At 43.9% G+C, this 13,901-nt stretch overlaps 1 protein-coding gene across 4 annotated transcripts in view; it reads right to left on the bottom strand.

Moving 5' to 3' along the window:
* FAT3 (FAT atypical cadherin 3) overlaps positions 1 to 13,901 on the bottom strand; it is a gene marked incomplete at both ends in the record, with an annotated part of 358,948 nt that overhangs the window by 213,923 nt on the left and 131,124 nt on the right. For all 4 annotated transcript variants that reach the window (XM_079536455.1, XM_079536457.1, XM_079536456.1 and 1 more), the window contains one exon: positions 10,881 to 11,195. In XM_079536455.1, coding sequence (XP_079392581.1) covers positions 10,881 to 11,195 — 315 coding nt within the window. The remainder of the gene's footprint in view (positions 1 to 10,880; positions 11,196 to 13,901) is intronic.

The following is a 13,901-nucleotide window of genomic DNA, read 5'->3' as shown; positions in this document are numbered from 1 at the left end:
ATCAGGCTGATGGTGATGGGCTTCACTTTATTTTCCCAAGGGACATGAGTCAGCTCTGTCTCTATATGCCTTGGAGGCCTCATTAGAGCCATCCAGGTCCTGCACATGGACAAACTGGAATCCTTCTTTGCCCTTGGGCATCCCAAGCTTGCCTTTGAGCAAGAGAAGAGGAGCTGAAATGCAAGGATGGGAAATGGTGGGCTAATTAGAAATGGAGTAGGAAACAGGTGCTCCTACATGCCCACCCAAGGCACTGTGCACATATAGAGGAATCTCTGCAGCTGAGAGGGAGGAGGTGTGGGATCAGCATCTGAAATTCAGTGGGGCAGTCTGGACGCTCACCAGAAAGGCTTTATGTTGTACATAGCTAGTGGTTCTGAAGGTAAATTAAGTCTGCATCTTCACTATTAGCATAGCTTATTAGCAACTCTCTTTGCCTCAGTTTCTGGTTTGCACAAAAGGGGCAGCACTGCTTCTCTGTCTCACCACATGGCATGAAGGACTCTGCTACCAAGGGAAGAGACACCATGCAAGTACAACAGGTGAGAAAGTGCAGATATCGTAGAAGCCACGGGATGATGAATGTGAAAATATAGCTAGGAGACCAGAGTCCGTTACAGGGAAACTTTTTACATTTAACTTGGGGCTCTAAGATTTCTGCAGAAAGTTTTGTATAAGATGAAAGCTGTGATTAGGGGGGTCTTCCAATATTTAACCCCCAGATACTGCTTTATTTTTACACATATATGTCTTCCGTTAAATTAAGCTCAGTGCATCTAGACATATGGCAATGCGATCTGTACAATTATACTGATAAGGTCACATACTTAACTGGCAAGAACTGGCAACAGCGTTACTAACTTCAAAGAAGTTGTGTCAATCTTACCAGTGAGAGAAAAGCACTCTCATTAACACAGAGGGAAGGGAGAAAGTGATGGGAGAATAATTTCACAAGAAATAATTAACTTTGGTTATAACAGAGTAACTCTAATGGAGACAGAGAGTCAGAGAGGGAAGAAGAAAAACAACATTAATCTGCTATTAGCCTTAGCTGTGATCAGACCAGTTCAGCTGTATTGTAAGGTGATGAAGCTTTGCAAGTTTATTAGGTGCTGATGCAACCTCCTATGTGATGGAAGACAAAGAAAAATTAACACTGCAATTACTGACATCATAATGGCTTATGCAAACACACCTGTCTTTACAGTTGCCCCCTCTTCTTCTTCCCATTTCCAAACTATTTTTTTTCAATATTCACATACAGCATAGGTCAATCTCATTTCCTCAGGTTGGAAATGTCTCCACCCCTGTTTTTTAAGAGCTGAAGATGGCTGTTACCCTCAGAGCAAATACTGGCTGCAGGTTACACTTCTAACTTCCAGACCATAAAGAGATAGAATGCTCATACAATAATGTGAAGATACACCATTGAAGCCAGGAAAAGTGCCTGACCTGAGATGACAATATGAGCATACTCACAGTAATGAAGGAAAAGATAAAAATGTTGATCCTAGCAATATCTGCTTTGATATGTCTGCTAGTGATATCTGTTCTGATCCTAGCACGTCCACTTTGTCCAAAATGATCGGCACCATTAGTACCTTTGACTGCTAGGCAACAGCAAGATGCAAGTTACTTGATTCATTAAAAAGCAGTAGCAAATCAAAAGAAACCAAAAGTCATTACCCCCCCACCCCAAGTCTTCCCCTCACCTGGCCTAACATCACAGCTTTACTTTCCTCCCTGGAAGCTCCTGGCACACCCACAGGGTTCTACATGAACATCACATTCTCAGGCTCCATGTCTCAGCATTCATAACTCACAAACCTAATTTCCCTTGCCAGAGTTCAGGCTTGGGCCACAACCAATTACTGTAACATAAGGGCATTCACTGCTATTATCATAATAACGTGCAGCAGGATATGACAAGTATCCATAGACTTGTGCATTTGTTTAACAGGATTGTGACTCAATATTTATGGTGCAGAGTTTCCCCCAATAATCTCAGTTATGCTTGTCATTAGTAATAGTTATATCAAGAGTATTTGTCCACCTGCAAGTGAATGCAGTGATCCAAATTACAAAGTAGTGAAGGAACAGAACAACCCATGAAAAAGACAGATGGTTTCTTGACCAGTTCTGACTGGTTTAGACTTCTGGAAATGCATGAACAGAGAAATCAGACTGACAGACAGAAGGTGACAGCCAGAGTTATGAATATGATAGAGGTCTGCTTTCCTGATGTTCTTGAAAATAACATGACAGATGTAACATACAACAAGATCAATTTATGGACTAGTAGCAAAATTCCTGCTGTCCCAGAATCTGTAATGAGGCAGGGCAGGGGGGAGTTATTTTCCATCAGGGAAATGTCGAAGGTGTTCAGCATGGGACTGCGACAGGCGATGGACTGACGCTCCTAACATCTGCGGGGAAATTCCTCCCCACTGGCATGACATTAACCCAAGATTCGTGCTTCCCTGCTTTGTTCTCCTGTCAGGCAGTAACCTTTTCCTTGAGCAAACAAAGACTCATGGGCTCACGCCATGCTACTGCCCTTCGGACTTATAAGTCTCTACTGAATCAAGTAGGGAGCTCAGGTTAAAAAATGTTTATTGAGTAAGTGAGGACACAACAGACCAGTCAAGTCAATGGGAATTCTCACAAAGCTTCTTAATGTGGAAGAGGGAAAAAAGGTCATCATGGAGATCTAAAGAAAGGTTAAAATTTCTATAGGCCGTGTTTAAATCTGCTGATTATTAAAAAAATGGCATTTATGAGCAGTATTGTATTTGTGAATGCAATTTTAAAAGAGGCACTTGGTATCAGAGCCATCCAGCAAGCTCAACTGTATTCAGCTGCTCAGGAATCAAAACCCACAGCTAGCAGAAATCAAGTCTGCTCAGCAGAGGTGATAAAGCTGGATTTATTATTTTATTAATAGCAGCATTACTGTAGTCTTAACTAAGGTGACACAGCTCACACCTTCATCCCCTCCACAGATAACACAGAGCATGGAGGAAATCACAACCATGGAATAAGGAAGAGATGGGTGAGCTGAGCCCAAGCCTTCTCCTTTTCTTAATGGAATCAATGGTGTGGCACTAGATTATAGTACTTAATCTAAAAGAGTTATTTATTCCTCTTTAATCTATGATTTTAGAAGTGATGTTGCTCTTTCTTCTTGTTTGCCTACGAATAAATGAGTGCACATGGATGTCTGTGAATGCTTAGATGCCTGAAAAATCAATAGCTTGCATTTTCAGAGCCCATTTGACTCTATATGGTGGACAAATTTTCAGAAAATGAGGTCAGAAAATATTTCCAGTTGGGAAAAAAGAAAAGAAAAAAGAAAAGCAGTGAGTTTAAATGACTCATTCAAAATCAAAAGAAGAGTCTGTGTCACTGCTGAGCTGCAGGAGTTAATTGAGAATATGCTCCGGGGAGCAAATATGCACTGACAAGCAGATGGACTTGATGATTTACATCCTTTCCTCCCTGTTATTTTTTTTTTTTCCTAATTATTATTATTATTACTATTACTACTGTTGTTATGACAAGTTCCTCGAGGCAGCAACTTTGTCAAATATGTTGTACAGTGCCTGGCAGGTTGCTTAGGTCCCACTGACTAATACATAACTGCAACATCTCTGAACCTCTGATTTGCGAGCTGCTAACCCCAAGCTCAAACCATCGGAAATATGGTGTCGAGTAAAGAATGAGCCATCCCAAAGTAGAAATTAAAGCGTTTAAAATACTTAGAAGCTCGATTTTTAATAGTTAGCATATAATAAAGAAGTCATTAAGAGTTATACTTTAAATAATATTGAGAGGTGAAAGAAAAGAGTAGATCGTTTAGTATGTGTTGATATAACATAAATTACAGAAAGGGGAAGCTAGCTAATGCACTAAGGGAATTACATTTTAAAAATCTGTGTTAGTTACGGATAGTTACAGATCAGTTATGATATATTGGGCTGAACTGTGCAACTGTTGGAGAACTGAGTATTTGTATAAAGCTGGATGTAAAATAAAATAAAATGAAAGCCAACTGTATCCTGGGCTACATCCAAAACAGTGCGGCCAGCAGGGCAAGGGAGGTGATCCTGCCCCTCTGCTCTGTGCTACGAGGCCTCACCTAGAGCACTGCGTCCAGGAGTGCTCAGTACAGGAGAGACATGGAGCAGTTAGAGCACATATAGAGGAGGGCTACGAAAATGATCCAAAGGATGGAACACCTCTCCTATAAGGACAGGCTGAGAGAGCTGGGGCTGTTCAGCCTGGAGAATAGAAGTCTGCGGGGAGACTAGACTAGAGATGTAGTTGATGCCTCATCCCTGACAACTTTCAAGGTGAGGCTGGATCAGGCCCTGGGCAATCTGATCTAGCTGTGGATGTCCCTGTTCATTGAAGGGGAGTTGGACTAGGTGACCTTTACATGTCCCTTCCAACTCAAAGGATTCTATGATTTTATAACAGAAGGGAGAATGAAACCATTAATTTAAGAGATCTACAATGGAACCAATGGTTGCTTCCATCACGAAATTTCACATGACCTTGGACAGGTCAGCTGAGTTGGAGAGGGTCTGGGGATATCTGATCAGGTCTAGCGTGTAGCATCCCTGCTCATGGCAAGGAGGTTGGAACGAGATGATCTTTAAGGTTCTTTCCAAGCCAAGCCTTTCTACATTTCTGTGATTCCGTGGTTCTATGAATGGCAATGAGCATGACACAATCTGCGCAGCTGTCACACAACACATGGAGCTGCTGAACATGGCACTACACCAACAGTGTGCAGGAGATACCACCAGGCACACTGCAGAAGGACCTTCCAGCAGGGAGGGAGGTGATTTCCCAATTTGATCACAGTAGCACCTGATGTATTGTGAAGGGAGATGGCAGCTTAGAATGCAATTAAACAAACAGGCAAATAGAACAACCCCCTCAGATACAAAACTACAACCAAGCAACCCAAAAACTACTGGCGTTCATTTACAAGATGCCTTAAGATCTCATTTCATGGGATATTTTAAAAGAGCTTAATAGCATAAACACCATCAGCTGCAATCTCAGCAGGTCCTCCAGTGATGCAGAAGAACTCTAAAATTACAGAGGAAGAAGAAAGAATCGATGTTCAAGAATGAACATATGAAGTTGTCTATTCTTGAAGAACAGACTTTTTTAACAAGTAGCATGAAATCCTTCTTACACAGTAAGAAACTACATTTAGTTTGATACTGCTGCTCCAAAATCCCCTAGAAATGTTATTAAGAAATTATTTTGTTTCATCTTCTCAAATGGTCTGGTGTTTTATATGGAGGAAGTTTTAAATGCCCCTTGCTTTATGGAACCAATAAATATTAGTCTTTTCATTGACCAAAGGCAGCATGAGTTTAAAACCAAAAGATCTGAATGCAGCATGGACTAAGTTGCTTTAGCTTCCACTCATTGTCCATATGGTCCTTGGCATAACTCAAAGTACAGCATAAATGTCAATAATTGGACTATTGTCCCTCTGAAATGTTATCTCCATAAAAACCCAGCAGAACTTAAAACAAAAATCTGGAATATTTAACATTTTTTCTTCCTCTACTGGAAAAAAAGCAACACGGAATCACTTGGGCCTTGGAGAGCAAGCATTTATTGCAGAGTTCCAAGAACTCCTGAGCACAGAAGACAAAAGCAGATGTAAAAATCGGGAGGCATGAAGGAGGGTGAAGTCCAGGATTTATATGGCATGGCAAATGTGGCGTTCACCCCCAGCAGGATGTTATGCTGTTTCAGGAAGTGCAAAGAAAGAAAAGCCTTCAGAGGGGTATTATCTTCCTTAGCATTCATATCAATTAAAACCTGACACTCACTACTCCCAAATTAGCTTATGTAAATATTAATATTACTTCAGTCCGAAAACATCCGGTCTCTGTCAAATCTTGATGTGACAGTTCAGAGACAACTTCCAGAAGCTGAGAATTGCTGCTCTGAAGTGATATATTGACCTCCACGCACAGTTTCTAACCCCACTAGTTCAGTGTGCTTTAAAGCCTCAGCAAATACTGTTTCGGGAATGCCAGGGATCTGTCTTTGTTAAACATGACCAGCAAGAGCCAAAGCCAGGTATAAACAACATTCTCAGACAGACCAGCATAAATGTAAACTCATAAACATCAACAGAATCACTGTGTGTGAGAGCTAAGTATGGTCTGCTGGAGTGTTAGTTAAAATATCATTTAATCAACATAAGGCTGAAGAGAACTTTATTGGGTTTGTCCAATATATGTGGAACTCTAAAAAAAAAGAATGTAGTGGTTTGAATTAAAATTCATTATTTTCTTCAGAGCACAAAAACTAATAAATCAATGCAGTAAATTATCACTGTGCTGTTCTGTGAAATTAACACCCATATACGTGAAATAAAAGAAGAATTTACGGCTCTAATCAATCATTTTTTTATAACTCCATCACACGTTTTATTTACCTTCTTCCACTAGCTTCTCACCCTGAAATAACTCACCAGGCTGGGAGCTGCCATGACATCCCGTGGGCTCAGTCCCTCTGCATGCCTGGTCCCTGGCTACAGCCCCAAATCCCAGCCCTTACCAGTGCTGCTCCTCCAACTGCACGAGCTAAATGCAGAGATCAAGTCCTCCCCTGCACAACAGTCAAGGTAAGAAGGGAAAGCCCAAGCTCTACATCAACCCCACCAGGTGTTAGCTTGACCCTGATGACAGGCAGGCAGTGTACCAGACAGTGAGAACTCATCCATCCCTGCTGAGTGCAAATGTCACTGAGAAAAAGAAGCACAGAAATCACTATGCCTTTCCCTGCAGTAATGTAACCATCAGAGTCATTCTCAGCTATTTGAAAAACACTTTAACCACCCCCTCAGAAAAATATGTATGACAATACCCCTTGCCCAGTAAAACTAAAGAAAATCCTGATTTGCTGAATTGGACCCTGAGCTGTAGAAGTAGGCTCCAGCAGGCTGCAGAACAAGGCTCCCTTGTTCAGGAGTGTGGGTGATTTATGGTTTCACACATACTCATGTGCGCCATTATTCACTTAGTGCTTGTACCTATGAATATCAGCTCATAAGATAAAAGCACGCTCTGAGACGCAGAATGATGCTTGGCTGTGTGCTAGGAAAGAAAACAGAGGTGAGAAAACAAAGACCTTCCCATGAGATGACAGCAGTTAGCTGCACAAGGTAGGGCTATGTGCGTTCCCATCCTAACTCTAACCCCATCCACAGACACATGGCTCAGACCCCAGCCAACCTCTATAAACCCCAAACATGATCTAGCAGAGCCCCAAAGTCCCATCTGCATCCTCAGCAGAGGTGGGATGCTGGTGGTGTGCTGGTCTTGCTTTCACAGCTCTGCAGCAGACCCTTTCACAGCTCTGTGGCAGACCCTGGCTCCTAGGGGAGCAACTGTTTCTCTCTGTTTTATGTGCGGCAGCCTCACCTCGAGCACTGGGTGCAGTTTTGGGCACCAAAATATAGAAGGGGCATAAAGCTATTAGAGAAAGTTCAAAGGAGGGCTGCAAAATGTCTAGAGGGTAAATGACATATAAAGAGTGGCTGAGGTCCCCTGGTTTGTGCAACGCCAAGCAGAGCAGGCTGAGGGGAGGCCTGATGGCGGCTGCAGCTCCTCACAGGGAGCAGAGGGGCAGCGCTGAGCTCCGCTCTCTGCTCCTGAGGGAATGGCACAGAGCTGCATCAGGTGGGGCTGAAGGAAAGGTTCTGCACCAAAGGGCTGTGGGCACAGCCCCGAGCTGCAGGAGTTCAAGGAGCAATTGGACAATGCTCTTTGATGTGGAGCCAGGACTCAATGACCCTTCCAACCCAGGATATTCTATGATTCCATGATTTACCAAACAGGTCCAAATGCACGCTGTTTACTTGCAGTCCATCATACTTAAAATACCCATCCAGAGTTGGGCCAGTCTATAATCATGGAATGCTTTGGGTTGGAAGGGACCCTTCAGATCATGTAGTTTTAACCCCCTGCTATAGGCAGGGACACCTCCCTCTAGACCAGGTTGCACACAGCCCCATCCAGCCTGGCCTTGAATGCTTCCAGGGAGAGGACATCCACAACCTCACTGGGCAACCTGTTCCAGGGTCTCACCACCCTCACAGTCAAGGATTTCCTCCTGAAATCTGGTCTATATCTACTCTCTTCCAGTTTAAACTCATTTCCCCTTGGTCTGTCACTATCTGTCCTTATAAAAAGTCCCTCCTCAGCTTTCATGTAGGCCCCCTTCAGGTACTGGAAGGCTGTTATAAGGTCTCCCCAGAACCTTCTCTTCTCCAGGCTGATGAGTCCCAGCTCTCTCAGCCTGTCCCCATAGGAGAGGTGCTCCAGCCCTCTGATCATCTCTGTGGCCCTCCTCTGGACCTGCTCCAACAGCACACGCCCTTCTTGTGTTGGAGGTCCCAGAGCTGTATGTATAATGTAGGAAGTTACAGGTTTTCTATTAAAAGGTTTCTTGTACCTACAGACAAAGCATACAAGGAGTACTGGAGGAGAAATAGATCTTACTGCCTTAAAAGCACCCAAATGCTTCAGAACTTCCTCTCTCCAGTTGAGGCCAACTTCTCCTGCATCCCAGAAAAGGTCCTAAAAATTTTGTGTCAGGGCCTTCATGCTGCCTGTAGACACGGTGAGTCACAGCAGAAAGGTGTCAGTTTGCTGGCTCTGTTTGAACTCTCAAACCAACAAAGAAAATAAAAGATCCTTTCTAACAAATGACTGCTCTCACTCACCCACACTCCCTTCCATCATCACATATTTGGGTTCACATTAAACCTTTTAATCTTGATTATACAGCACATTGCCACATTTACGGCTGCTGTGCGAAGTGCTCCATGAGTTATAGTGTCACCGAGTCCCAGCAAGCACGCTGAGCCGGCACACTACAAATCTCTTCTGCATGTGCAAAGTCACCGATATAAATGACCAGAGCCTAAATCATTGCGTTAGCAAAGGTAATGCCCTGCAGGAAAGTCTTGGCTGAAGATTTTGGGGACGTTTTCTAGGCAAACCCATCAGCCTTTTGTTCCTGGGACGCCAGCCTCCTGTTGGGAGGAAGACTCTAAACTGAGCAGAGGGAGGGCAAAACTCGCCATGCTTCAGTACTTCACAAGGGAAGACAAAATCCTTCTGTTCAAGTGACAGAACTCTTTTTTGGGACAAGGGGCTTCAGAGTGCACACACTTCATCAGCCTGATCAAAGGGAAAATAAACAAGAGAGAAGGGGCAGCCTTGGCAGCTCGCACTGCTCTGTGTTTGGCACCAAGTGGGCTGGATGGAAGGGGATGATTTATTCCCTCATGCAGTCAGGCACTGGCTGGGAGCCTCACCTAATGCAATGGGGGCCGGGTTGCCCAAACAGTAAAATGTTAACCTCCTGATGCCTTTTAGCTCTCAGAATTTTCTCAGCTCAAAATGAAGTTGAACCATCCTCAGCATTAACTGCAATTCAATAGGGTGATGCTCTCAGTCTGGCACAATCTGCTCCAGCAGAAGGAGCAACCCCACACCCTGTACCGCTGGAAGCAGCCAGCATTGAGCACCCACCTCTGGTACATGACACTGAAATCCAAAGCTGTGTGGATAAGTGGAGTTGTGCTGAGCAGGATGCTCTACAGTAGGAGCCGATGGCAGGGATGTGCATGCATTAAACATGGCAGAGTCCTAACTCTGCTATTTTGTCCATATGGGATTTCTAGGGCTGGGGGAGGAAGGGAAAGGATGCAGATGGAAGAGCCATCTTTGACCATTTCAAGTGTTAAAAATAAGTGAGATATGTGCCTTAGGGCTCACCAGATTGAACAAAGTGAATACACATGCTCTACGATTTCTTCACCTGGGCTTGTGCCTGAATGATCCCGACCCCTTCTTATGCTACACATTGCATTAGGCTTGCCCAGCCAAATGGTGAAAAGTTCTTTCATGAATATAATTTTTTTATACCACAGTATAAGTATTCCCTTTCAGGTGTATTCCTTTTATTTCTCTAGCCACTTAGAAATTTGCAGCAGATATAAATACACTTGGAAAAAAAAGAAGTCAAAAGCTCAGACCAAAACCAGGAGCATGAGAACTGCATCGATCCTCTGAGCTACTTTGACACAGATCAGCCCACTCCCCTTGGCTCTTCAGCCCACACCGTTAGGTCAGACGCCTCCCCGTACAGACCATGAGCAAGGCAGATGGTGGAATGAGGCAAATGCTGGAATGAGGACTGCTGGTGGTCAAACACAGGCAGACATCCAATGGAGCACCCATGACATTGGGAGACATCTGCATCCTCACCTGAACAGCCCAAGCTGTGGCAATGAGGGCGCGGCGATGCCCAGGGTTGTTCCAGCATAGTGGGGCTGGGACAGCCAACCACAGCCCCATAGGTTCTTTTTAAGGCCAAAAGAATTTTTAGATCATCTGCATTGTCTTTTTATATGAAACAACCTGTACAGCTGCATCCGGCTGCTGTAACAGACAGCCTAATTACAAGTGCTTGTCAAGTGTGCTGCCACTCACTTCAGCAGAGCCACAACGCGTTACAAAGCATGAGGCTCTGCTTCACGGTATACAACAGCTTGAATCTGCCTCCCAGCACTTCTCAGCAAAGTCTCATCCCTACAGACACAGAAAAGAGGCCACAGCCAGCAGCTATTCAGTGACCTACACAAGAGTGATCATTGCAGCAGCATCAGCTGCCATGTGCTCATTTACAAGTGCACAGGAAGATGCTTTAGGCACATAACTAAGAACAAAACACATCTTAAGAAAGCAATGCACCATCAACAGATCTCGAAGCCCATAAACAACTGACTAGCATTTCCTGACCACCATAAGGCAGCAGGATTTTCTTACCTGTTTTGGGATTGATTGCAAAGAAATTCTGGGGATTTCCACTTGTAATCCGGTATGCCAGTTTTTCATTAGTGCTGGAGTCAGGGTCCTGGGCTTGGATCTGAATGACAGATACATCCTTTGGCGAGTTTTCCATGACGGATGGGTAGTAGATGGGTTCAGAGGTGAGTGGGGCATTGTCATTCACATCCTCCACCTCGATGTAGACTTCGATGGTAGCATAGAGCGGGACAACCCCGTGGTCAGTGGCATACACTGTCAGCCAGTAGGATTTGGTTGTCTCCCGGTCAAGGACATCTGCTGTGTAGATAACTCCTGTGGAAAAACAGCAAGCAGAGGATCTCAGGAATAGGATCAATGAAAAAGCACATCTATTTTGATTTGGCTGTTTGACAGAAATGTGTGCAGATTTTTTAATGCTTCAACCTTACAAAACTAAATATGTGCACATAAAGAATCTCAGCCATCGATTCCCGAAACCTGCTCAACATCTCAGCCCTTTGCACTGAGAAAGATGGTTCTTCGTAAGTGTCCTAATGCCATAACCAGTTCCATGCTGGGGCTGCAGCTGAGTAACAGAAGCAGTGCCTTCCTTTTCTGCTGGCGATGCAAGCTTGTACAAACCTTGATAGGGAAGGAGCTCACCATTGGCTATGAATTGCACAAAGAAATATGGAGGAAACCAGAGTTCTGTGATCAGTGCTAGCAATGAAGGTGTGTTTTTTGCCTTATTTTATTTTATTTTATTTTTTTTAAGAATCAGACTGTTCTGCAATTTTCTATGAGGCCTTAGAGAGGCTTTGGGACCCCATAATAGGCACAGATGACGCTTCAGAACCCCCAGCCTGCAGCAGCACCCAGCAGAGAGGCTCTGGGAGCTGCTTAGCAGTGCAGGGTGCAGGATGCTGGGAACCTTTCTTAATTCACTATCTGCAGTTCAGCTGTAATTCATCTGCATTATTCCTCAGCTCCTGTCCAACAACTTATGCATCAAATCTGGCTTTTGAGAAACTAGCAATTATTCCATTTATGACCCTGGACACAGCCATGACCTTTGGTTTAAAAGCCAACTGGAAAGTCTATTACGTTTCTTGAAGAGAAGCCATGAAAATGTCTGCCCTGTAATCATGAGCCATCAGGGGATGGAATGGATTTGATATTCTGATAAAGCTTTAGACACCTAATGATCTATACAGCCTTGGAGAAAACTTCCCTGGACAGCAGAACCCATCCTCTGGTCAAAGTTACTAGTGAACTTACTGCATCATTGGTACGAGGGGCAGCAGCAAGAGGCAGAGAAGGTAACTTTCCTCCTCGGGGAGTACCACTCTCATCGTGAGACAGAAGATCCCTGAGCAGAAGGGATGCTGTCAGTTCCTAGGAGTCAGGCTCCAGCTCCTGATGTCCCCACTCAAATCTGCTGGACAGGAGGCAGCACAGGGCCACTGAACAGTCTACTTGTGTTGGTCTTCTAGGACACGCTTTTTTTTTTTCCTTTTTTTTTTTTTCAAGTTTAGATTTTTTCTACTAAGCTTTTAACACTAGTTTGAATTGGCAGGTATTTTCCTACAGCTTTATCAACTATACAGAGAGAAAGGAAGAAGTGCCAGTTTGAGCCACATACGGGCTCAGGTCTTTTTCCAAAACATCAGGTCAGAGATATATTATTCACCCAACAAAGGTGAACAACATAGCACTGTAGGATAAAGGCAGAGTATTCTAAATATTCCTGTCAGTAGCTGGCTGTGCTACATAATGACTTTCTGTAGAAACATGGGTGAAATATGTAGTGAAGTGTGATGAAAATGCCTACAAGTCCAGAAGAGAAATTACATCGCAGGGATGAGAAGAGCCTATAATAAACAGCATATTGTGGAAATAAATAAATAAGTCCACGTGGGCAAAAAGTTCTGCTTCTTGAGATGTTGATTTATTCAGACGACACGAAGAATTATTTTAGATCTTTAAACACAAATTGAAATCACTGGGGTTTTCCCCCAGTGAGAGCAAGAAAGGTTTTAGCAGATTAACCTCTGTTTATGAAGCTGAATTGCACCAAAATTGAGATGCTAATAAATCTATCTTCTGAGTTTTTCCTTCATTTTATGACTCCTGGCAACAATTCCTTTCCATTTGTGTATTTCAGACAGATAGGATCATGAAACAAGTGTTAGCAGCTGCCAGCGGGGCTGCTACACTGATTCTTCGTTTTACTTTTGATTTATTAAAAGGTCTCAGATACAGATTAATTTCTTTTGCTCAATATGTCTTGTCATTTCACCTGTCAACACACAGCAGCTTGATAAATAAAGAAGAAAGTCTTCTCTCCCTTTCAGGTTCTCCAGGTGCGGACCCTGTGTCACCACTGGGAGCACCCTTCCCTTCCACTCGAATGACCTGCACAGAGTTTGTCCATGCTGCCTTCCTGGCCATGGGGCTGTAGTTCACACCCACAAGAATGCACACAAGAGTATTTAACCCATATATATGGGTGACACCTTCCAAATAGATGTCAAATTTTATCTTCAGATGAGGGGTGAACTCTGAAAACTAATGGCAACAATAAATTATTATTACTGTTTCTTCATCAGTATGGCATGAAAGGAAAAATGCCAACACTGCTGGTGTCTGAGCTGCAAAACACTGCCTGTGGGTCTCCATGGGTTGGCCTTGGGGTAGCTCAGGTTAGCTGAGTGAAAGTGTAAGAAAAGATGAGAATATCTCTGGATAAGACCACAAAATGAGAGCTTATTGCTCGCTACAACTCCTTGAAAGGAGGTTGTGGTGAGATAGAGGTCGGCCAATACTCTCAGGTAACAGCAATCAGGTGAGAGGTAATGGCCTAAAGTTGTGCCAGAGGAGATTCAGGTTGGGTAACAGGAAAAATTTCTTCTCAGCAAGAGTGGTGAGGCACTGGCACAGGCTGCCCAGGGAGGTGTGCAGCCACCGTCCCTGCAGATGCTCAGGAACCATGCGGATGTGGCATCCAGGGATGCGGTGTGTGGGCATGGGGAGGTGGGC

Source organism: Tetrao urogallus (assembly GCF_951394365.1).
Source record: "Tetrao urogallus genome assembly, chromosome: 1".
NCBI lineage: Eukaryota > Metazoa > Chordata > Aves > Galliformes > Phasianidae > Tetrao > Tetrao urogallus.
Note: the sequence above shows the minus strand (reverse complement) of the source record. Positions and strands in the feature narration are given on the sequence as shown.